The sequence below is a fragment of the Podarcis muralis genome, chromosome 8 (genome assembly GCF_964188315.1).
Source record: "Podarcis muralis chromosome 8, rPodMur119.hap1.1, whole genome shotgun sequence".
NCBI classification, from domain to species: Eukaryota; Metazoa; Chordata; class Lepidosauria; order Squamata; family Lacertidae; genus Podarcis; species Podarcis muralis.
Window position 1 is genome coordinate 31,067,186 of NC_135662.1, and position 25,302 is coordinate 31,092,487.

Sequence of the window (25,302 nt, forward strand, 5' to 3'; positions counted from 1 at the left end):
TAGTTTTACCACACTATAAAATTTATTATTTTGTTGTGCTGTGCCTTAAATTGTGAGCTGACGAATCTCAAGTCTAATGTCTGTCATAAACTAACATTTTGATATTTGCTTAACTAACTTTAGCCCCCTACGTTAGCAATGCAGATATAACACTTGCTTATTTTACAGATCTATTGGCAGAAATACTGAGATAATGCCCAAGAAGCTCTTTGAACACTTGACATATGCTACACAAGCACTACATATTACAATCATCCTATACAAGAACACAATGCCTGTGGAACTAAAGATACCAAATACACTTGGAGAGTCCTGTCATGGAGTCTACCTAGGCATGTCTATGCAATCTGCAAGTCTATATGAGTCTAATTTCAGACCCAAGGTGCACATAATATTTAGAATTATCAATCTAGTAAATAATTTTGGTTGATTACTCTGCTGCCATTAACATATTAATGAAATTATGAACTGATTAAATTTAAATAAATTTCAAGATACCTTTTGAGTTAATGAAGGAAGGGGGAGATCATTTACAACTCAATACAAAAGCAAGTATCTCTGAAAGGAAGAACCAGCTTATCACAACACAAGCAGTGCCCTGCTGGACCAGGCCAAAGGCCCATATAGTCCAGCTTTCTGTTTGTATAGTGGCCAAATAGATGCCTATGAAAAGCACACAAGCAGGACCTGACTGCAAAGGCACTCTCCTGACTGATGATTCCCAGCAACTGGTATACAGAGACATACTGCCTCCAACTGTGGAGGTAGAACATAGCCATTATGACCAGTAGATATGGCATGGTCTCAGGTTCAAGTATTATAAGGAAAAGAAGAACTACTGCTTCTCCACACCATGCATGATCTTAAATACTTATTTTATGGGAATCTGGCTGACAGTAAGAAATCTTAACCTATTTGAAAATAATTATATTAAATTGTGGAAAGAGGTTGAGAAAGAGTTGGAGATATGGGAGAGAATGAAACCCTCCCTGTTAGGTAGAATTTCAGCCATTAAAATATACTCCACAGGATGTTGTTTTTATTCCAATCAATCCCGATTGTAAATAATTTAAACTGCTTCAAAAAATGAAAAAACCCCACGATATCTCTAAATTCACCCGGCAGGGGGAAAAGCCAAGAATTAAACATAAAATTATGATAGATACAAAAGAAAGAGGAGGCTTTGCTTTGCCAGATCTGCAATTGCATTATGAGGCAGATTGTTTGTGTTGGTTAAAAGAATGGATTGTATCGAACAATGCAGACATTTTAGATTGAGAAGGTCATGATTTAAAATTTGGCTGGCATTCATGCCTTTGGTATGGGAAGGCTAAAATCTATAATAGTTTTATGAACCACATTCTTAGGAAGAATCTGTATAGAGTCTGGGGAAAATATAAAAACCTGCTGGAAAGAAAAACACTTCTATGGCTTTCTCCCACTGAAGCAATTACAATTAAGAGAGTTAATATGGATAGACAATGGGCGACTTACAGAATAAGGATACACTTCTGTCTAAAATGTATCATTTTTTATTAGACTGGGAAACAAAAGACGAGCTAGTTAAAGCTTTAATGACACACTGGCAATAGATATAGGGCATAATATAGATCTTAACATCTGAGAGAAACTTTGGAAAAACAACCTGAAATTTACTACATGTTATTCATTGAAAGAGAATTATTTGAAAATGATTCATAGATGGTACTTAACTCCAAATTGGTTGGCTAAGATTTCTAAAACACAATCAGATATGACTTGGAAGTGTAAAGAAGCAGAGGGAACCTGAGTAGACATGGTTAGGATTGTGCTGTTGGCTTGCTATTTTAGGCACACCACTTGGGAGTAACACCTTAGAGACCAACTACGTTTGTTCTTAGTTGGTCTCTAAGGTGCTACTGGACAATTTTTTCACTTGGGAGTAAGCCCCTCTAAACTAAATGGGGTCGTAATGCCAAGTAAGCATGCATAGGATTGGGTTTTATATGTGTTAGTACAGCTGGTCAGCAATGTAGTTTTTATTGACATAAGTCATGCAGCTATGTATTTTAGTAGCAAAAGAAACTGTAAACGTGCACTGACCCTATTTGGAGTATCTATGTACAATGCATGAAAAATTCATTCTCACACTTCAAATACTAGGTATAGACAATGTTTGTTACAGTTAAATACTGTAATGCAGTTCCTATGATAAGTATAATTGGCCAGCATACTGTAGAAACATTTTTTTAAAGAAGCTGTTACAGAGAAATAGAAGTTTTATAAAAACAATGAGAACAGATAAACTCTAATGTTCAAAGAATGGTGAGCTTAAAGCACTCTCTAGGATCAGTGTAAGAGGATAAGAGTGATAACCCTGGGCACTGCAAGGATAGATGAATATTAGTTACATTCAAGTACTAATTGAGTGGGCCTGAATGGTGCTTAAATCATCGATATCCAGGTGCTTAGCATTGCTTAGGATAAAGCAATTAGAACTTAGAGGAAGAGGTGATAAGATTTAACAAGGCAACCATTTGATGTTTGTCAGTGAATCATTATTTTTATTTAATGGTAAACTAAAATATATTGTCCAGGATTAGAAACAAGTTTGATGTCCTTATTACAGTACATAGTGACTTTTTGGACTAACTACACAATAGTATTGAATGGACTATTAGGAAAAAAAAGTGACAACTGTGTTAAATTTTAATGTTAGCCACTCATATTAAATGTATGGATTTCCCTACCAGTAGCATGTATCTATTTCTGATATGGGCTAACAAGATATATAGTATATTGGGAGAAATTATTATGATCTTTTGGTTTTCACATGGAATCATAGCATGAATCCAAGCATGTGTCTTGCCCTTATATCAAATGAATGGGCAACTTAAAAATTAACTGATCAATGATTGAACGGAGTAGAGATGAATGGACCATTCCTACTTGCAGCACAATTAACCAAGATGTATTTATGCAAAGTTAAAGATTTCCTATTCTCCAAATGTTTTTAAATGAAATACAAGATCAGCTAGAAAGGCCTGGGAACATTAACTATGAGAAGAATCACTGTTGATACAAAAAAAACTGCAGTATATCTGCATGGTACCAGGAAAGAAGAACCTATGACCCCCCTCCGATGCTGTTGAACCCCTATTTCAATCAAACAGATAGCTAACAGGAGTTGTCCAGTAATGTTAAGAGGGCCACAGATTTCCTACAACGATATAGAGAATCGCTGCAATTATTTTACATATAGTGAAGCTTTAATCTCATCATCACTTCTTGTATTTCCTGTATTTCATTTCCTTCAGATATCACAGGTATATCATTCTCTGTATGTTTATCCATATGTTAGTGTGTGTGTGTGTACATAAACACACACATATATACCTGCCAACTCAGAATGACATTCCATGTGTTTGATGAAGATGAAAGCTGGTCCATGAAAGTTAATGCCATTTTTAAGTCTTTAATGTGCCACAAACCTAATTTGTGAATGTGATACCATATACAGTGGTACCTCGGTTTTTGAACATAATCCGTTATGGAAGACTGTTCAAGTTCTGAAACGTTCGAAAACTGAAGTGCAAAGGGTGGTCTGCAAATTATATAGAGGAAATTGAAAAAAACCTCGGTGGAAGCCGTTCAATTTCCGAGGCGTGTTTGAAAACAGAAGTATTTACTTCTGGGTTTTCGGCGTTCAAAAACTGAAACCCTTGATTTCTGAGATGTTCTAAAACCAAGGTACCACTGTATTTGTGACTATGATGTCAGCGAGAGACAATAACATGAAGCAACAGCATCCTAATGGACTAAAAGCAAGTAAATAGTTATAACAGATGCTAAATTTATTAAAGCAGGGGTGTGGGTGTTGAAGGACTTGTATGAGTAAAAGGATGTATGAAGAAAGGAAAGGTATACCAAGCACTAAGGAGTACCAGGGTCTAACAACATAATCCTGTGCATGTTAGCTAAGAACTAAATCCTACCATATTCAAGGTGGAATGAAAAATGAAATAGGCAAATGCATTTCTACTGCAACAATGAATAAAATATGTTAGTAGTGTTTAGGTTCAATTACCTCACCCAGTTTTGTTCTCATAGACATTTTCACTGATTGCAGTAGAAGAACAGGGAGCATCCTGCTTTGACCTAAGAAAACTCAATTGCCTGGCATCCTGAGCTCTTGTTAGGACACCTGGCTTCAATAAGTGCACTGGAATGTGTGAAAAATTCTTGCATCCCTATAATTTACTTGAATGGGATTAGAATTTCATTTGCTTCCAATTCATAGAGATATGTTTTTGTAGGTATATAGGTCCAGCCACACTGTTCCAACTAACACGAAAGCTACATTGACATATTCCAAAAGCACCCATCTTATAATGTAATCATCGCTGCACACAGTTTTACTTTACTGTTTTCATTCCTGTGTGTGTGTGTATGTCTCAATCCCTTGATATGGTTATCTATGTCTGGCTTGTTGCACTGCCTTTTCTTGGTCACTTCAAGCAGACTTTTCAAATAATTTTATGTTCAACTAGGTTTTACTCAGAGCAGACCCACTGAAATTAACGAACTCTGTCTTGGTCATTAATTGCAGTAGGTCTACTCCGAGTAAATTTTATTTGACTACCACCCAATATCTTTTATTTTATTTTATTTATTTTTAATGTATTTTTATTAAAGATTTTCTTGATTTACAGAAGTATGTGCAATGTCCCTCTCTCGTATTTTTTCCATATAACATTTTTACAAATCAGTTTCATTTGTTGAGACATAAGGAAGAAAAGGGGGAGAGAGGAGGGGGAGATGGGTGGGGGTGGGGTGGGGTGGCAGTGTTTCTATTTTACTTAATATATGTAGGGTTTGGAGTCAGCGTTGCTTGTGCAGGTTCTCTGCTGTTCACTTGTGTTCCTTTGATGGTGAGAGAGGTTGGGGTTGGCCTAGGGTGTGGTTGTTTGTTTGTGATTGGCTGTGGTGATCTTTGTTTTCATGTGTGAGTGGGGTGGGTGGGTGTTTTGGATCAGGTTAACCATATTTATTTGTATGGTGTTGGTGGATTATTGTCATTGTCTTGTTGGGCTGTGTATGTGATAAAGGGGAGCCATACCGGGGCTTCTGTTTGTCCCCGTGTCAGTTTCAGTCTATTGGTTAATTTTTCTAGTAAGGCTGTTTCCCATACTATTTGGTACCATTGGTCCATGCTTAATCCTGACAGGTGTCTCCAGTGTCTGGTTATGGTGTTTCTGGCTGCTGAAAGTAGGTGGGTTATGAGTTCTTTGTGGTGTAAATGGGCATTATTGTCTTGGAAGATTTTTAGTAGGGCTAATTCTGGGGTGATTTCTAATACTTGCTTAGTTATTTTACATATATCTCATATGGCTGTTGTCCAGAATAGTTGGATTTTGGGGCACTCCCACCACATGTGGAGGTATGTGCCTGTGGAGGTGCACCCTCTCCAGCATTTTGGTGAGGTTCCTGGGCATATTAGCACTAGTTTTCTTGGTGTTAGGTACCACCTGACCCAATATCTTTTATGAATTTTACATTTTGCATCTCATTTCAACCAACTTTCAAAGGACGTCAGAAAGCAGTGAGACATGATTTCAAATTTTGGTGAGACATAATGAATGAATGAATGTTTATGAATGAACATGATTTGGACATATAGTGCAGCAACTGTAAGACTGATTAAAGCAGTAATGCTATATATGTTTATCAAAGTGTAAGTTCCATTGAATTCAGTGGGGTTTGTTCTGAACTGGTATGTTTAGGTTTATACTGTAAATGTGCCAAATAATGCAAACACTACACCATAACATTAATATTTTGTTAGGTGGCACAATGTTAAGGAGTCTTGTGGCACATCAAAGAATAACAAATGTATGGCTGCATAAGCTTTCTCAGGTTAGAGTCTGCTTCATCTGCTCTGCCTGTTAAGTATCCATTGCTGTTTTGAAGCGCCTATAGAACAGAGCTTATTTATGTTAATGAAAACATCTTTTCTAATTCTTCCAATCTTTATGTAAATAACTAATTGCATGTGAAGAACATGCTCAAAGATAATTTTGTCTATTTGATCATATATCTATCTGATCATAACTATGAAGAGGAAAGATTAAGAAGATTACACATTTAAATTCAGGTGTCATGTATCATGGTTTGAGTATGCAGTAGGGAAAACCCACAGGAGCAGGCAGCAGGAATTTTAACATATTTTGAAACATTTTACAAGGTTAAAAAACCAACTCTTGTAAGGGTTTGCAACTGGGATCAGCACAGAGGGTGGGACTACAAGAAGATCCTGACTGAATCTCTCTCGCTGCATCAAACACAGATGTGAAGTGCTGCTCACAGCAAAACAAGGATATGTTAAAAGTGGGTTAATAAGATATGAAGCATATCAGCATTGAGCATATATTAAAGAACTTTTGAGGAGTACTTTTCACTAATGAAAGATTAATATAATCTGTTATTTTGCTTTCACTTCCACTACTCCATTAAGAGCCATTAGGAACATATATTTTCTGGGCAATAAAGATAGGATGGAGGGGCTACTTAGTATGTTGAAGAACGAAACATCTCCTATCTCTTTAGTTTGCGTTTATTCAGAGAAATTAGCCACATCAGGTGAAAGTGTGCCTCATTCCTAACCGATACTTCATTGATTATGTAGCTGCATTAATGATTTGAAGATTTGGTAACTTGAGTGGTCCAGTTCATACGGTGAGCTATCTAGACCTAACCAATAAGTAGTGAGAGTTGGCCTGCACACATGGCAGTAGCTACATCTACTACCTGATCTAAATATTATTTCACTTCCAGATGGCCAAAATGCTGATGCAGTAACTATGGGCAAATTTTGTCTTAAAGCAGAGCAAGTTATGTACTCTGCCCTTATTCCTGACAACAAAAACACCAACATATGTATGCTGTTGCACTTGCAGAAACGCAGAATTGACTGGACTTAGGGAGCACAGAGCTTTGACGGAGCCAGTCAGGTACTCTATGAGGAAAGGCTGAAAAGCCCATAGGATAATTCTGGCAGGTCACCAATTCTCAGCTCTGCAATAGCAAATCAGTGTTATGAAGGGCTTAAGAGAAGTTGTTGAGTGCTATGACATGCTTTACCAAGAAGACCCTCATACTCTGCTAACCAGAAGGGTGGGAGTGGGGAGCAGTGCTGAAACCATGTACCTCAAAAAAATCTACTGGGTATCAATTTCTGGCCTGGAGGTAAGGGCTGTAACAAAAAGCTAACCTAAGTGAGGAATCTAAACCTTCAGTTAAGCATTTGGACAAGGGAAAAAAATCTGAGAAGTTTCAGATACTGAACAGGATTTGGGCTTTTATTTGTCTTCTAGAGTTCTAACCCTTCACCCCATCAAACCAGGATATGAACTGTGGAGACTAAATATAAACCATGAAGTAGGATTCCTGCTCAGCCATTTCTGAAAAACATGGGCGACAGCAGTGGCGCTTATCTGTTGGCAGCAGGGCACCCATGTAGGCATCGCCTGAGGGGTTTCCACCACCTATGGTGACTGCTTCACCCCAACCTCATGGGTGGGCTGGGCCTCATAGTTTATTTAACTTCACTTCCTATAAACAGGTGCATTATTCATAGAAAGGTGCCTACTTGTAGTATTACTCCCCAAAAACAAAAATGAAAACTACAAAAATCCATGCTAAAGAGCTTTTTTTATTTTTGTTAGGATGAATGAGAAGAATGCTGCATGGGAAAGGTGCTGTTCCTATGCATAGTGCTGGCAGTAGGCAGTGTGGATCTTGAACCTATTATTGTAGAACACTTTTAGTATTTATTCAGAAGTCACAAAATATGTATGGTAAGGAATAAAGGCTGTATTAGCAGATTTTAAAACGACTGTTATTAATTTGATGCAAAAAACCCCTAACTTAAGAGGAACCTAAGAGGAACTCTTATCAAAATTTGACTAACTCTGAAGTAAATTACAAGACAGGAAAAAAATCTGTTTGCTTTTTTGCCCCTGCATACGTAAACCCTGCCTATCTACATGCAGGTTTATGCTAATTTAAAGAAATACATTTGAACTCAGTGCCTTAGTCTGTAACCCCAGTCTACAAATATTTCCCAACAGATCAAAACCAGGATTTGAACCCAGAGTCATTAACTGTCTTTATAGCCCAGTCTTTGCCATGATTATCTCACTATTTCAATGGGACTTGGTTTTAAGGATCACAGGCTAAACTAGATAAATTCAAGGAAACAATATATTTTAGTGTACAGGCCCTCATTTTCACATGACTGGACCTTTGCCTTAGTTGCTAAATATTATCTCCTGACTTGCTTTTATGAAACAAACTATTTCACACTGTGGTGAAAGTTCATGGAAAATCTATTAAGTTGTAAAGATACCCAACTCATACTATTTGATAACGCAGCGAGTTAATAAAGGTGGACTTGAGTTCAAATGCTCTGCCCTTGGATAGTTTGTGGTGTACTTCAATTTCATATTTTTTTATTAGTTAAATAATTTCCTGAATATCTAAAAGTGCTAAAAATAAACACTACAGTGTTACTTAAATGGTGCTATTTAAAGGTGTATATGTAAGTTATTGCTTGAATAACACATTCCATTTTACTTTTCTTAGAAAATGTTCTAATATACAGCCACAGAACTGACAGAAATGGATCTACCTGCAAATGTTTTGGCAACCAACACACCCATTCCTTTTGTCACAACAGCAGCAACAATTTATCCTCTTCCTTTTTACTTACTGTTTGAACTTTGAGGAAATCCTGTTAAGGAAGATGGACCATTCATTCCAGGCAGAAGAACTGGAGGAAGGCCAGGGAGTCCTGGGTAAGCTGCTGGCAAACTGATTCCATGAAGTGAGCTGCTCTCCATCATGCCTGGCTGCTGTACTGTTAAGCCTAGAACATCTGTAGCCTTCTTTATGCGGTCCAATTCTTGCTGTGCCATCAGCTGTCTAACAGTTGTAGGAGCTAAGTAGTCTTTTTCCCGGTCCAGTTGACTTCCCACAGCTTCTCGCACTTTTGAAATATGTTGTTTGGAAAAGATATGGTCCCTTACGGACAAACGTGCAGAATACTTCACCCCACATAGGGAACACTCTGGTCTTGAGCCATCAGTTGCATTCTGATTGATAATGAATGGCTTCCCTATGTTAATTTTGAACTTCTTCTCTTTTGCTCGAGCATTTTGAAACCAAACCTGAACCACGCGTTTCGGCAGGCCAATCTCATTCCCTAGCATTTCGCATTCTTGCATGGTTGGAGTCCTATAGTCGCTAAAGCAAGCCTTCAAGACCTTAAGCTGCAGGTTACTCATTTGCGTCCGAAACCGTTTGTGACCTGGCCGGTCACTGTTTTTCGATTTAAAAGGGTTGCTTGCTCCAAAGGGATTAGGTGAACTTGGATCAGCTATGCTCGATGTTTCACTGCGATCAGCATTATCATCAGGGTCATCAGTAATGTAAACACTTTGGTCAAGTTCACTATCTTTGTCACTGTAATGCATTGACGGGCTAGTCAGGGAGAATAGAAATTTGTCATCGCTGTTCTCCATATTAGGCAGGTTTGTGTTTTTTGGCAAACTGTCATTCAGAACATTTTTTGGCTCTTTAGGAGAGGATGTGGATTTCACATCTCCTGAACTACCGGTCATACTTTCCATTTCATTGTTTCCTTCATCTCCTGTTGTGGCATCGCTGATTGCTGTGTTAATTGATGAAGTCTCATCAAAGTCAGTTTTATTCTGGTCATACCCACCATCACCAGGAGCTGTGTTCAGATTCTCCATGTCTTCATTGCATTCTGCTTTGAAGGAAGAAGGGCTTAAAAGATTCTTCGGCGACATTTCTGCAGTTTTACTAACTGGAGTTGAGACAGTAGAAGCTAATTCATTTTCACTCGATAAATCAATCTTTGTTAATGATAACGATGGATAATCAAAAAACATGTATTTGTGTGGGCTCTCTCCTCCATCTTCATTGGCTATCAAAGGACTTGGTGGCAAACTATAACCTGCTTGTTTTCCTTCATTCCAGTGCCGAGAGCGAATATGACTTTCTAAAGCAGACTTTGCTTTAAACAGTGCTCGGCAAAAAGGACATCTTTTATGAGACTGAGCTGGACCTACTGCACGGAACTGTCCTTTTCTTTCACGGGCTCTTGTATTCTGAAACCAGACTTGTACAACTCTCTTTTTTAGTCCTACTTCACGTGCGATGTGATCTAGCATTTTTCTGGTAGGATTGGAATCTAAAAGGTATTTTTCGTAGAGTATTTCCAGTTGCTCTGGAGTAATTGTAGTTCTCAATCGCTTATCCCGATGCTGGTCCTCACCACTGTTCCCCCCCTCTTTTTCACTACAGTTGTTGTCTTCCTTATCATCCAGTTTTCGTTTAAGTGAGCCAGGAATTGAAGCAGCGTGGTGAGCTGTATGAGCTGAGCTCACTTGGGGTGCCACCTGAGCTAAAGAACTGCTCAGCAATTGTCCAGTCATCAGAGGGCTATTTGGATCAAATATCATATAGGGCATATCCATAGGCCTTTCTAAAAACTGGGAATGAAGGAACTGATTTTGGGCTGCTAAGAAATGCATGTGCTGGTGCTCTTGCCAAAGTTCTAGAGTGGGAAAGGCAACTGTACACTGGTCACATGGGTACTGTAGTAACTGAGGAGGTAGACTGTTCTGAAGAGGCGTCATTTGGATTGCTAAAGGGCTGGAGGGAACAGGGGTCGTCTGTGATGCAGAAGGTGGTCTGCCTCCTATTTGGGATTGTTTCTGTTGCTGTGTTTGAGAAGCTGAGGGCTGCGGATCAGAGGAGGTGGTTGGTGCAGGCGGCACTGATTTGTTGCCTTGGGAGGAAGCCTCCGCTTGCTTAGGTATGGTATCATTTTGCTTTGGCTTTTCTGTTGACTCAGGTTTAGGAGAGGTTTTTCCAGGTTCAGGTTTGGGTGATGGCAGCAAAGGAGTACTGGAACCAGATCCAGAGCTTACTGTTGTTAAAGCCATATTTTTTGATGAATCAGATGGGCCAGAAACTGTGCAATTCTTGTAAAGCATTTGATCTGTAGCATCCATTGAATCTTCTGTTTGGCTTTCATCTTGTGCATCGTCATCTTCGTCTTTATAACACAGCTTTTTCTGATGTGTAATTAAGTCAAAGATCCTAGGGAAAACTACGCTACATTTTTTACATTGATATTGCATGTTGCTAGTCCTAATGTACCTCTCATTGGTGAGCTCCCTCTTCTCAGTATCTTTAGTTTCAGCTTGATTTTCATAACTTTTACGAGCCTTCTGTCGTGCATTTTGGAACCATACAACGATAACTCGAGTAGGTAGGTTAAGTACAGTTGAAAGTTGTTCAATTTCATCATCTTTTGGATAAGCATTTGTGTCAAAAAAATCCTGCAAGACTCTGAGCTGGTAGTCAGTAAATCTAGTTCTAGATGATCGCTTGCTGAACGCTGAATCAGATTTGTAATGCTCTAAAGAACTTGGCTGTGGTTCAATTCTTATATCTTCCAAAACTGTTATTGGAGGATTGCTAAAATTATATGGGGAATCCTTGTTTCTTTGTCGCTCCTTAAATAGGGTATTTCGAAACCAGTGTTTGATAACCTTTTGGGAAAGGCCAGATTTCTCAGCCATTTCTTGAATCTGTTCTTCACTCGGTGAATTATTAATATCAAAATATGCCCTCAAGATTTTTAATTGGTCATCAGTGATTCTTGTACGTGGCCGCTTGAACTGAGAATGCCGTAGGAAATTTGGATCTAATCCTAGCTGTTGCTGACAAAGCTGAGTAAGATCTGCAGACAGCGCATCCATTGGTGGTAGCTGGAGGGCAAGTTGATGAGGCAATCCTGGGTGTTGCACTGGCTGCATCATAATTGGAGGGAAAAGTGGAAGATCTAATGAAACTGGCAGCTGCACTGGCGGTGGTGCAGAAGGTGGTGGTGGAGGAGGAGGTGGCGGTGGGGGTGGTGGTGGAGGCGGCGGTGTTGGTGGTGGAGCCTGCAAAGGAGTAGGAGTAATGCTTTGAATCTTTCCAGAACTGGATGAAGAAGGTTGTGAAGAAGGCGGAGGTGGAGGCGGAGGTGGTGGTGGAGGAGGTGGTGGTTCTGGGGAAGATGGTGAAATAGGATAAAGCTTGTCATAAGCCTCCCTGTATTGACGGGCAAACTTTTCTAATGCACCGTATGGAAAGAACTGTCCATGAACATGTTCTTGGTGGCTCTTTAATATAAGAATGTTGGAAAACAATTTACTGCATGCTGCACATTCCAATTTGTCAGTATTTTCGCAATCACCAGCTTTATTTTTTTTCTGTACTTTCTGTCTATTCTCATTATATTGAATAACCAGCTCAAAGCCGAAGTTTTCCAACAATGCCTTGGCTGCATTTCCTCTTGCCCCAGAAGCAATTCTAGGTGGTGGGATGGTTGGTTCAGAGGACTTCTGCTTCTTTGTATCTTTGTTTTCTTTCAGTCCTTCACTATCACTTGTGAATTCTTGCTTTGGTTTTTCTTGTTTCTCTGAAATCTCTTCCGATTCCTTATATGGTGGTGTATCCTTCATCATCTGGCACTCAGCACTTACTGCACTGTTCTGCTCTGTTTTCACTAACTTACTAGTTTGCTGCTGCTTTTGTGACTGGATTGGAGGTGGCGTCACTTGATACTGTTGTGCTTGCTGCTGTAGGATCTGTAGCTGCGTCTGACCGACATGGTGCTGAGTTTGCATCTGCTGCTTCAGGTCTTCTAGCAGTGAGCCTGCCATGCCCGCCATGCCAGGCATACCAAATGCAGCAGAACCAGGCAAACCCAGATCAGGACTCAAACTGAACTCTGTCCCAGGAATATAGAATGGAAAAAGAAACTGTGGCTGCTGAAACTGCAGTAGCGCCTCTGGTGTCATAGGAAAATGTGGCAAAAATGCTGGATTTAGGAACTGGGGTTGAAAGAAAGCTGCTTGCTGTTGCAATTCATGCTGGAGTTGCATTTGCAGTTGTGCTGGTGACTGGGGAGGATGATGTGTAGGCTGAGCAGAAACTAATTCAGAAACTTGCTTTTTATTTAATTCTTTGGCATCTATGTGGGTTTCCTTGCTGTTAACTGCTGGTAATATTGTAGGATCTACCATCCCCTGGCTGGGGCTATTAACATTTCCTGTTATGCTGTTTCCACTCATTGCATTACTACTTGGTTCTAATTTTGCAGCCCTTGCCTTAGTTTGATGAAGCACAGATCTCATATGAATTTCCAGTGTAGAACTTTGGCTATAAGAAACATTGCAAATGCTGCATTTGTAGGGTTTGTTGTCAGTGCTGCTGTTAGCTTCTTGAGGGACTGGACTGGATGCTTCCTGCAACACCTTTTTGAGTTTATGCAAATGAGACACAGAGTTATAATGAACCAAAAGAATGTTCTTTTGAGTGAAAGATTCTTTGCACACTGTACATTTATATGGGCGAGAAGGATCTAGAAATTTTTCCATAGTAAAATTTGGCCCTTTTCTAAAAGGTAAGGTCCGCTTTGGTTCTGAGCCCATTTCATCTGGAATGGAGCTACTATCACTTCCTACAGGACTTGCTTTACCTTCCTGGTCCATCTCGTATTCTCTTTCTATATCCTGTTCTAGTGCATGTTCATCTTGTGCCATACTTTCGTTCTCTGCCCAGAGTTCACCATTTACAGGTAAAGATGCACACAACTGCTGAATTTCAGCTTCACTGAGTTCTGGGTGGCCTGCTTCCAAATGTTTTTTTAAAGCCTGGAATGTACGAAAGCTACGTTGGCAAAGGCTACACATAGTAGCAGCCCGAATAGCATGATACTGGGAATGTATTTGAAGCTTCTGCATAGTCTTAAAAGCCAAGCTACAATGGTTACAACGATATTTATAGACATGGCGATCAGAAACAGAAAGCTGCTGCCTCTTCTGCTGCTCATTCAACTGATCAGGCAGTGATTCGACGATCTTTATATCTTTACTGCTGTTTTTGTTCCAATCTGGCATTTCAGTAGATTCTTTGAGTGGCTTCTGTTCCTCTGTTTTAATTTCCATTCCAGTTTTTGATTCTTCAAGCCCAGAGGTGTTCTTCTCATCTGGAGGACTTTCACCTGGTTAAAAAAAAAAGGAAAGAAATTATATAGCTCCATAGCATTTGGATACAGAATGGCTTGTGATCTATGAAAGTACCATAAGACTCTTTGGCATCAAATGAAGGATGCACCCCCACCTCCCCACCCCCAAACAAGGAGAATTTTGTTGCAATGAGTGACTATAGCTGTTTTCAAAAGAAATATACGTAGTTCACGAGCATGAGGTTTGGGCATAAGAACCCATCTAGAATTGAGTCAGGCCAATAAAAATCTAGTTCCAGTGTTATTAATGTTGTTGTAAATAGATTCTTAAACAGATTCCCCAAACACAGGACCAAGCTGTTTCTCTGATACACAAGGGATATTATCCACCTGAAAACTTATTCATGTGAAGCATGAACTCTACAACTGAATTAGAGGCCCCTTCATTACTCTTACAAAATTGTTTTATGCATAGTATCTGGAATTATTTCACTTCCCACCAAAGTGACCAGCACCACAAATGAGTCATGGTCTAAACTACTGAGCCTCTTGGGCTTGCTGATTGGAAGGTTGGCAGTTTGAATCCACGCAACGGGGTAAGCTCCCGTTGCTCTGTCCCAGCTTCTGCCAACCTAGCAGTTCAAAAGCACACCAGTGCAGCTAGATAAACAGGTCCCACTGTGACGAGAAGCTAAACAGCATTTCCATGTGCTTTGGCACTCATCACAGACCTCTGTGAGCCAGTAGCAGTTTAGTCATGCTGGCCACATGACCCAGAAAGTTGTCTGTGGACAAACGCCGGCTCCCTCAGCCAGAAGTGAGATGAGCGCTGCACCCCATAGTCGCCTTTGACTGGACTTAACCGTCCAGGGTCCTTTACCTTTTCCCTTTACCATACAGTAGATAGCTGTATGGACTAGGGGCATAGATTGGTTGGACTGAATGCAGCCTACAAGTCTTAAAATGTGTAACCCAACCTAGATGTTGTATCTGTTCAAAGAAACATAGCATACATATACTGTATGCTATAAAAGTGCTACGTTCATGGAACGCTGCTGAAGAAAATCAGGCCTTATATTTCTTTGGTTAATATAGCAAGCACACCCCAAAAGGAGAGGAGGTTTATCAACAAAAGACTGCAATGCTTGCCCTCTGCAGGCTTGGCTTTTTCTTGCAATACCTGAATATTTCCCAGATCCTTCAGCTGTCAGACTTGCAGAGGCATCACAGTCAGATTTCTCTGAAGCAGCTGCTGGCAGTAGCATACTATTAGGCATCATCACATCTGGTACAGGAACCTTTAAAAACAACAACAACACACACATACAACTCAGGGAAGTTTTTAACGTGTGACATTGTAATGTATTTTTAATCTTTGTTGGAAGCCGCCCAGAGTGGCTGGGGGAACCCAGTCAGATGGGCGGGGTACAAATAATAATAATAATAATAATAATAATAATAATAATAATAATAATAATAATAATATCAGGCATGATACTGTGCTCACCAAGAGAATTGCACTGTTTATCACATCATCACATATGGCCAACTGAAACAACTAATAGTTTGATTAATCTTGGAATTAAGCTCAAAGATGTAGCAGTGAAAACAGTGTGGATGCATGATTACTAACTGAAATGTCTCTAGCAAGACAGGTAAGGAGAGCTATTGAAAGGCTCACTTTCTGTTACACGTCAAAAGTGCACTTTAAGCAGCTACTGGGAAAAGGTGAAACAAAATAACTACTTCTGAGAGTACTAGTACAATCCAGTTTGTACAAACTGGTATAATGGTCCAGTCTTGAAATTGGGAGGGACTCTTTTTGTTTTCAAATCTGGTGGCAACTTCTACTGATTTTGCTTAGGCATATATACCTCTGATATGGGGTTCCTGCTTTGCACTTAGGACATTAAATCACAACTGATTATCTTCCAGCACATGCCAGACCTATATTTCTAAAGATGCTTTCACATAATACTTCACAACACATTAGAGCTTTTTTGTGATATCTGAGTCAGGTTTGATCATAATTAAGAAAGGAAAGAATATGGAAGACAGTGTGATAGTAAATTCTAGGCAACGTAATTTGCCGATACAGGTTTTAAATAACACTACATAAAGCAGTAGCCACACAAATGCATTTAGCCTTTTAACTTTCCTGCCACCATATTACTATAACTTTTTTTAATTGCTCATATTTATTACCCTGTTTTTCGATCAAGATACTCTTTTGAAAATTACAAGGTTAGGATCCTGTCCTATTACTAATAAAGGTTTCATCTCCCCCATCCTGTAAATATAAAAACATTCTGGTACTTTTATCTGTTTCTTCACAATTTACCACTTCTCATAAAATTGCCAGCAAACAGTAACTTCTTGTGTATTTGGCCCTCAGAACACTGTTTACAGTAAATTAAGACTAAAAATTCCCCTGTGGGGAAAGATAGTAGTAGAACCAGTTTAGGATGTGCATGCACTGAGGTGAGTGCCTTGATCTTGAAAGGTTGTTTTTAATGAGTGCTTCAGATTCTTGTGTCTTTGAAAATTAGGGTTAAATGAATAGGCCAAAGGGATGTACTAAGTTATTGGCAGAACTACGAAGAAATCTCAGGAGCCCAGGTTCCAAGTCTCTAGCTCTATCTACAATGCCATAATATATTCAGCATCATTTACAGTCCATGTACTTGTCAAATGTGCATCAGCATTTTAAACACTTACTGTCATAAGCAGTTTCTCTACACAGTCAGGAGACACACTGTGCAAATGGGTCAAATGCAGCTGAAGATGCATTTTGTTGCTCAGGACATCTTGGCAGAGGGGACAGCAGATAACAGGCTGCATAGAATGCTGTGACAGGACGTGCATCTGGATACGATTTGGGTCCCTGCTATTGTAGTTACAATAAGGGCACTGGTAAAACTGAAAAACATCCAAGAAAGATTCAGCCCATTAGACAAAGCTTGCTTAACGCCCTGAGCAAATCGTCTGTCACTACAGTATTACTAGCCCTCTTTTCAAGATGGTGCATCTTCTCTGTTGCCTGCCACCTACAGTATCTTCCATCAATTCCTCACTACCTTCAGCCTCTATCAATACCCAGATACACAACTCACATGGGAAGACCACTGCCATGAAAAAAGGTGCAGGTTTAGAAGGAAGGAGGAGACCTGACTAGTCATGGGGGGGATTTTGGCAGCAAAAGAAGAGTTTGGATACCATGCAAGTGAACTCCTTAGCTTATACAGTTTTATAATTTTTATCTCATTACACCTGTTATTTTATAACACAGTATCTATTGAGTGGCCAGTCAGGAATCATCTGGAAAGAAATAAAGCACCTGTGGCTTAAAATATCAGATAATGGTAGCTGGGGTAAGTTTTGGACATGTTCTCTTTGGGATTCTGGATTTTTAATTTTTTCCCTCTGTAGGTTTCCCAAGCATCCAAACATGCATATATAGTGCTCTGGTAACTAGTTCTGACATAGGGATTTGCTTCTTATGATAAATGTGGGCCCTTTTATCTTTTTGCAACACTGACAAGGTCAGGAAGATGAACTAGAGGGACAAGGTTTTCCAGCTGGTCTGAGTTGGCAGGGCCAACACAGCACCTGATGAATTAGCATGACATAGGAATTCACCCCCAAAATATTTATGACATAAGAAAAACAATGCTACAAGGCAGTAAGGATCTAACTTTACCTGTTCGTGACCAAACTTATTTTCTTCAGAAAGTTTGGACTTTTTGGGTGCGCCATCTTCTTCTTTAGCCGGAAGTAGTGGTTGTTCCCCTGCTGCAGTAATTACTTTTGGTTCCTTCTCTGGTGTGTTTATTCCTGCTTCCAAGACAACATGTAAAAATACATTATAAATAGCTAACAGATTGCTGGGTTTACTGTGACTGCAACCCCTTAGGGTGTCTTACTGCAATTTTAAATATTGCAGGGCTCCTTATTAAAGTTAAACCATTTTTGAAACTGAACAGGTACAAAGGTGACAGCACACTTATCTCTGAAGCAGAGCAGACTCTATAAATACATTAAAAATGTACTCTTCTCTCTTGTTTAGATAACCTTATGTTGCTCTAAACAGTAATCAATAACTAGCTCTCTCTAGTATCTCAGTCTGAAATTTTATACCACATTAAGAGAAACAAGTTTCACCTTCAATTCTTTGTTCTTCATTTAATCTGCAAGCATTTAACTATTATTTCCCCCTTTAAAATATCGAAGGAGCAAAATTATTATGTTATTCAAATAAAGCCACCACATTACCAAATTTAGTAACCCCTATGAAAAAAGAAAGGTTATTGAACAGCTAAAAATTAATTGTACACAAAGATCAGTCTTCTTTGTTGCACTGAATGTTTACCTGATGTTTAAATGTTTCTACAATGTTTTTAAAAGCAATAATAGTATTATTATTTTAAGATATTTTAACAGTATGTTTTAAATTATATATTTAATATTCAGTCTGAGCTAGCTGCATAATACAGTGAGGATTGCACACATCAAAGAAAAGAGTGCAATTCTAATTTCCCAGTCCATAAGAAAATTCTTTCCAGTGTCAATTTGCCAGATAATCTCTTCTGCTAGGCTGGATATTACAACAGCATTGGGTAGGCATGTCACATACATCTCACGACAAACACAAAACCTCATTTACCAGCCATTCCAATCTCATCATAGCGTGGCATCATCTGACCTTTTTTCTGCTGTTTATTATGAGTATTTCTAATTTTAACTTTCAATTTTCACCATCTTCCAGTCAATTTGCAACTAAATTATTTCCAGGGTGAGGACACTATCACTGGACAACTGGGTGCAAATACATCTTGAAATGCAATGAAGCTAAACCATTGATTGCTATCAGACCCAACATAAATATATTGTCCAGGGGTAATATGACTGTATGTTCTGCATGAAGATTTATCTTGATTTTCAAAATCCACATGGAGTTCATATAAATGAACAAATTGAGCCTTGTTGTCTAATAACCTAGCTTTAATTTTAAAATAAGGTTATGGCAATTACTGAAACAAAAGCTTTAAAAAATACTTGTAGAAAATATCAGGAAAGCAGGACCTGGAGAGGATGACAAAAATGGATATACCTTTGAAAAATGGGGGCATCATTTGAAAAAAATATATAAAACACTGTACTAATTAAGAAGACATATTATGAAAGGGTCAAATATATTTTTTGTGTAGGTACTTTTTAAATATATGAATGCAGTTTATGATAAATGCATTGAACTGATTCCTGTATTTCATCCCTATTGCTAAAATTAGGAACACGCTAGTATTGGTGGTAAAAGTATCTTCTCTGACATTTTTAACAGAATTACTGATTGATCAACATGAACACAATAGACTGCATAGTAATAGCCAGGGTCTTGCCTTTGGTTTTTTAAAAATTAATTTTGCAACTTGCCTATGACGTTAAGGAACTACATTATTTTAAGACCAATAATATATGATTTCCCAGTCATTCCAACTTTAAGCCATATTAACAAAATACTAAATATTTGCACTATTGGAATACTGTATTAAACACAGAAGCATGATAACTTACTTCTGATTCACTTGTGGCAACACACCCCTGCACTTCCTATAAATCAACAGGATGGCATTTTAAGTGACTTTTTTTTTTTTTTTTTAAAAGGAAAGACTTATGAGAAACAAGGAGCCAAAAGGTTTTGTAAAAGGTGGTGAAGATCTACTCCATGCATTGGAAAGCTACACCAGTTGGTGTCTACCTTGGCTGTGAATTCTGGAAGATCTGCTCCCTGCCTTGCAGGCCTTTTCCCACCTAGCCTGGGCGGGTGGGGCCCTAACTGACTCCAGCTACAGAAGCTGAGGCTGGTGAAGAGGCCAGAGGACTGCCTCTTGACTGCCTCTTAGTGCAAACCCAGGTCACTGAGCCTGAGCTTCCACAGCCATCACCCACCATGAACCACCATAGGCAAGATTGAGAGACTTAAGATAATATTTTTAGTCTCTTCCTAATTGTGCTGTTTTAAAGGTGCACTTTATATCTGACGTCCCCTTTTAATGTTAAGATGATTTGAGGGGGGGGGTCACTTTGCTGCGTCAAATGTGCATTCCAAATTTATCTCCTTTGCAATTTCAAAATCTTTAAATGTAAATAAGAACAATTAAAGCATTTAAAAGACAACAGTAGCAAACTAAAAATTCAAGCAGATAGGAGATCATACCTTAAAAGCTGAGTGAAATAAAAGTCGGCTAAAGACGGATAAAGGCAGAGCTTAGCTCTGGGAAGGTAGTTAGATTCTCTTTTTCTACCTACCTGACATTACCTTATCTGATCTCACAGTCTGGGCAAATTTAGAACATAGCAATAGGAAAACTGGTATGCCCATCACATTTTGAAGCCTCAACAATCAAAGCACCATGCAGGGCTCTTTATAAACCTCATGCAGAGATTCCTGGAATGCACTTTGGAGTCCCACCAATCACACTTCAGAAGCCAGATGTGCAGCACTTTAGAAGCCCTGCCTATCACCTGATTGGCAGGGCTTCAGAAGCCCATTTTGGCCCAGCCTAGCCATGTATTTACCTGCTCGCATTGGACATCATATATGACATCACTGATGTGCAGGTGGAATGTGGCTTGGACAAAATGGCCTGGTTGGCGTCATTAGGCCTGCAACCATCCCTAGTGCACACTGGCCACTAGGGTTTCAGACAGGAGTTTTCTTCTGTTGCAGATGCCAGGGATTGAATCTGGGACCTTTTGCATTCCAACCATGTGCTCTACTACAGAGCTACAACCCTTTGTATGATAGCAGAGACTTTCTGTGGCAATGCGGTTATAAGCCATTTAATACGATACTAGTCAATACAAGCACTTAAACATCAACCTCAGAAACAAATGGGCATCCAATACAGATGAAGATCGATCTATACACTCTGATCTTTTAGTGCCATACAACAGCCTGGCAACATCAACTGAATTTTCCAGACTGTGTTTGAAGGCAGCCCATAGAGAGCATATTAACTCTGTATGGAAGCGACAAGCCAGATCTACCTTCTCCAGGAAAGGCTGGTGATGAATTAGCTGAAGTTAGTAAAATACACTCATAGTGCCCGACTAAAAAGTACCCCAGGTTGCACAACCATTACTTCAAGGGAGCACTTATACCAGGAATTTAGCCCACTTAATTCTGTATTATTCTGAATATGTTTCTGTTTGTCTACCTAGTATCTCCTGAACCAACTTCACACACTGGTTTGTTAGCAACACTTCCTCCCTGGGATTAGAAAATGAAAACAAGCAGACTAGTGATGACACTTCAACCTATACCTCCAGTTGACCTATCTCAGGGGTTTTGTGCAGATGTTAAAAAGCATGGGAAAGAAGCTGGTACGCTGTTCCATGGGGTAAAATAGCAGTCTTCCAGCACCACATTGAGTTCCTCTTGGGAATAAGCAGAACCACTTCCAGAAAATTCAACCATCACACCCCACATAAACCAGTCCTCCATCCAAGTACAAACTCTAACCAAGGACAAACACCAAGAGCAATCAAGGCAGTTTCTGTTCCAAAACCTGATTGGAAAGGATCTTACTATCAGCCTGGACCAGAGATGTCACCACATACTTCAAACTTTTACCCAAAATGGTAGGTTTGATACTGGATGTGAGATGTTAGGATTGTTCAGATATAAATTTATTTCCCTAAACCCCCAAATGATCTGAAACACTGCATCTTTCAAGGCTGCAAGCAGCCTCAGTCAGAGAGCCATTAACATATTTAGTGGTTGACCTTAGTTCTTCAAATAACCTGGTCCATAACCTCTGGATGAACAAGTTTAAATTACCAGATGGACCTCAAGTTAAAACCATCTCTGATTCTAAGTGGTGTCTAAGTCAGAAACCATGAAAGTGATTTTATTTGTGCAATAGTTGGCAAACAGGTCCCAGCAGCTCTTCTTGCTGGCCATGATAAGAAAGACTTCTAACCACGTGGAATAGGTCTGCTGCACAACACTGAAGAGATGCATATCGGGACTGTGACAGCAGCCATGTTGTTGATATTGTGGTGTTTATTATTAAATTAGTATACTGCCCACCATTCGTAGATCTCAGGGCGGCACACAATATAAAATTACAAGATAAAAACACACAAAATACATTATAAAATGTATTGTTGCGGTCTATATGGGTCAGAGAGTGCCATCATTGAATTTCTGCATATCACGTTATACATTTTTTTCCAGAGAATTTTGCCTGAAAATCTGGTTTGATGACAAAATGCCTTTGAGGAAGCAGGAAAAATCTGCACAAAAAAACTCTTTCAGAAATGCCTCAGAGTTGACATGTCAATGTCAATGTACCCCCTAAAACAAGAGCTATAATGTTAATCAAATCTATGATTTATACCAACTGAGAGTCAGTTCTGATAATTGATATAATATTGAAAGATAAGTACTTTTGGAAATTTTTCACTACTAGACTCTCCTTTCATGCCAATCTGAACAAAAAAACTTCGTGCTGGATTCTCAAAATCATTTGTATTTGCAAAACAGACACATTTGGCAAACTCAATGCGTCAATGCCCTTGAACCACCACACGACACAAGATTAACAGTACTATGAACAATTCCTATACCTTAGGTGTTCATATTTGTAGGAAGCTTGATTGATGTTGCTGCTTTGATTTGACGTCGTGTTTAAATGTTTTTGAATTTTTGAATCTGGATTTGATAAGGCATAATAATAATAATAATAATAATAATAATAATAATAATAATTTATTATTTGTACCCCGCCCATCTGGCTGGGTTTCCCCAGCCACTCTGGGCGGCTTCCAACAAAGATGAAAAATACACTAAAATGTCACATATTAAAAACTTCCCTGAACAGGGCTGCCTTCAGATGTCTTCTAAATGTCAGGTAGTTGTTTATCGCTTTGACATCTGATGGGAGGGTGTTCCACAGGACGGGCGCCACTACCGAGAAGGCCCTCTGCCTGGTTCCCTGTAACTTGGCCTCTCGCAGTGAGGGAACCGCCAGAAGGCCCTCGGAGCTGGACCTCAGTGTCCGGGCTGAACGATGGGGGTGGAGATGCTCCTTCAGATATACTGGACCGAGGCCGTTATTATTAAAATGCAGATTTTTTGGAAATGAAATGCTTAGTTAACATGTGAATACTATGTTCTAACTTCCCATTGCCCTGTAAATTCTGAAAACCTATACAGTACATATACCCTAACAGAAACACCATGACCACCACATCTACATCAGTATTGATGAGGACATAAGAAGGGCCTGCTGAATCAGACCAATGCCTCATCTAATGCACTGTCCTGTTATCACAGTGGCCAACCAAATGCCTTTATGAAACCTGCAAGCAGGACCCGAACACAAGAACAGTCTTCCCCTACTCCCACTGTGGTTTACGGCAACTTGTACTCAGCAACATTACCACCTCCAACTGTGGAAACACAGCATAAACATCATGGTTAGTAGCAATTAATAGCCTTACAGCCCATGAAATTATCCAATCCTCTTTTAAAGCCATCTAAGTTGGTGGCCATCATGGCCTCCTGTGGGAGCAAGATCCATAGTTTAGCTATGTGCTGCATGAAGTAGTACTACCTTTTATGTTATGAATCTTCCAATATTCAGCTCCATTGGATGTCTACAAGTTCTATTGTTATGAGAGAGAAAGAAAATAATTCCTCTATCCACTTTCTCAACGCATAATTTCACAAACTTTAACAACTCTACAATATTCTTTTTAAAGTGAGACAACCAGAACTGTACACAGTATAATGGCACTATATTAACAGTTTTATTTTCAATTTATTTCTTAATGGAATTTGCCTTTTTCACAACTGCCACACACACACACACACACACTGAGTTGACATCTTCATTGAGCTTCCCATTATGGCTCCAATATTTCATTCTAGGTCAGTCACCTCCAGTTCAGCTTCCAAAAGCATACAAGTGAAATTAATACATTTTGCCCCAACATGCATCACTTTATACTTGTTACATTGAATTGCACCTGCCATTCTATTGCCCATTCAAGAAGTTTGGAGAGATCCTTTTAGAACTCTGCAAAATCACTTATTGTTTTAATGACCCAGAACAAGGGTATCATCAGAAAACCTGGTCACCTCACTGCTCACCGCTAACTCTAAATTGTTTATGAACACATTCAAAAGCACAGGTCCCACTATCAATCCTTGGAGGACTCTACTTTCTACCTTGTGAAAAGCTTTTTGAAAGTCCAAGTATACTATGTTAACTGGATCACTTCTATCTATATGCTTGTTGACATTATTAAAAAGCTAATAGGTTTGTGAGACATGACTTGCCCTTGCAGAAGCCAGGCTGTTTCTGCTTCAGCAAGACTTGTTATTCTGTTTGTTATCTTATCCTTCACAATAATTTCCACCTGTTTTTCTGGGATCACAAGTACAGTATACCACATTGGGATATCCAATGCTACCTCTACCACATTGGGATATCCAATACAGTACAGTGGTACCTTGGTTTGCATATGTCTTGGTTTGCATACGTTTTGGATTACAAACATGTCAAACCCAGAAGTGTGTGTCCCAGTTTGCAACCTTTTTTTTGGATTACAACCCATTTCTTTGGGATTACGAACAATTCTTTTTGGGAGGCCCCATTGGCGAAAGCGCGCCTTGGGTTACAACCTGTTTTGGTTAACAAATGGACCTCCGGAATGGATTATGGTTGTAAACCAAGGTACCACTGTACTACTTTTAGAACTTATATTCATTCATACTATTGTTTAACCACAGTTTGTTTCCTTCTATATAGCTAAATTGATAAGTGTTTACTTCTACAGGGTGATTCCCATAGTTGATGGCCTGTCAGTACATGTTTCATCATAATACATGCATCAGGAAACAAATCTTCAGTTCCATTTTTGACATGTGTATTGGTAATAAAAATTACTTAAGTATAAGAATTAAATCTAAGAAAAACAATATAAGCTTTTCTAGCACAGTACTGCACAAGAACACACTAGTGTTCTTTCAAGGTTTCAGCACCTTACCAAGATAAATTTAGATCAGTACTTACGTTCTCATATGAGAGGTACCAGTACCTGTGTTATGAATATGATACACTCAGCCATGGAAACTTTTTGCCCACATTCCCAATTTGTTATGACTATTCAGTGATGCAGGAAAACCATTTCAAAATTAT

General features: G+C 39.1%; 1 protein-coding gene across 11 annotated transcripts in view; it reads right to left on the reverse strand.

Annotated features, from left to right (window-relative positions):
• ZFHX4 (zinc finger homeobox 4) overlaps positions 1 to 25,302 on the reverse strand; it is a 179,221-nt gene that overhangs the window by 4,387 nt on the left and 149,532 nt on the right. For 9 of the 11 annotated variants that reach the window (XM_028736662.2, XM_028736663.2, XM_028736652.2 and 6 more), the window contains 4 exons: positions 17,793 to 17,929; positions 16,811 to 17,011; positions 15,273 to 15,390; positions 8,750 to 14,128 (listed from right to left, as the gene is read on the reverse strand). In XM_028736662.2, the coding sequence (XP_028592495.2) occupies positions 8,750 to 14,128; positions 15,273 to 15,390; positions 16,811 to 17,011; positions 17,793 to 17,929 (5,835 nt within the window). The remainder of the gene's footprint in view (positions 1 to 8,749; positions 14,129 to 15,272; positions 15,391 to 16,810; positions 17,012 to 17,792; positions 17,930 to 25,302) is intronic. The other 2 variants (XM_028736664.2, XM_028736661.2) reach the window with 1 other exon arrangement.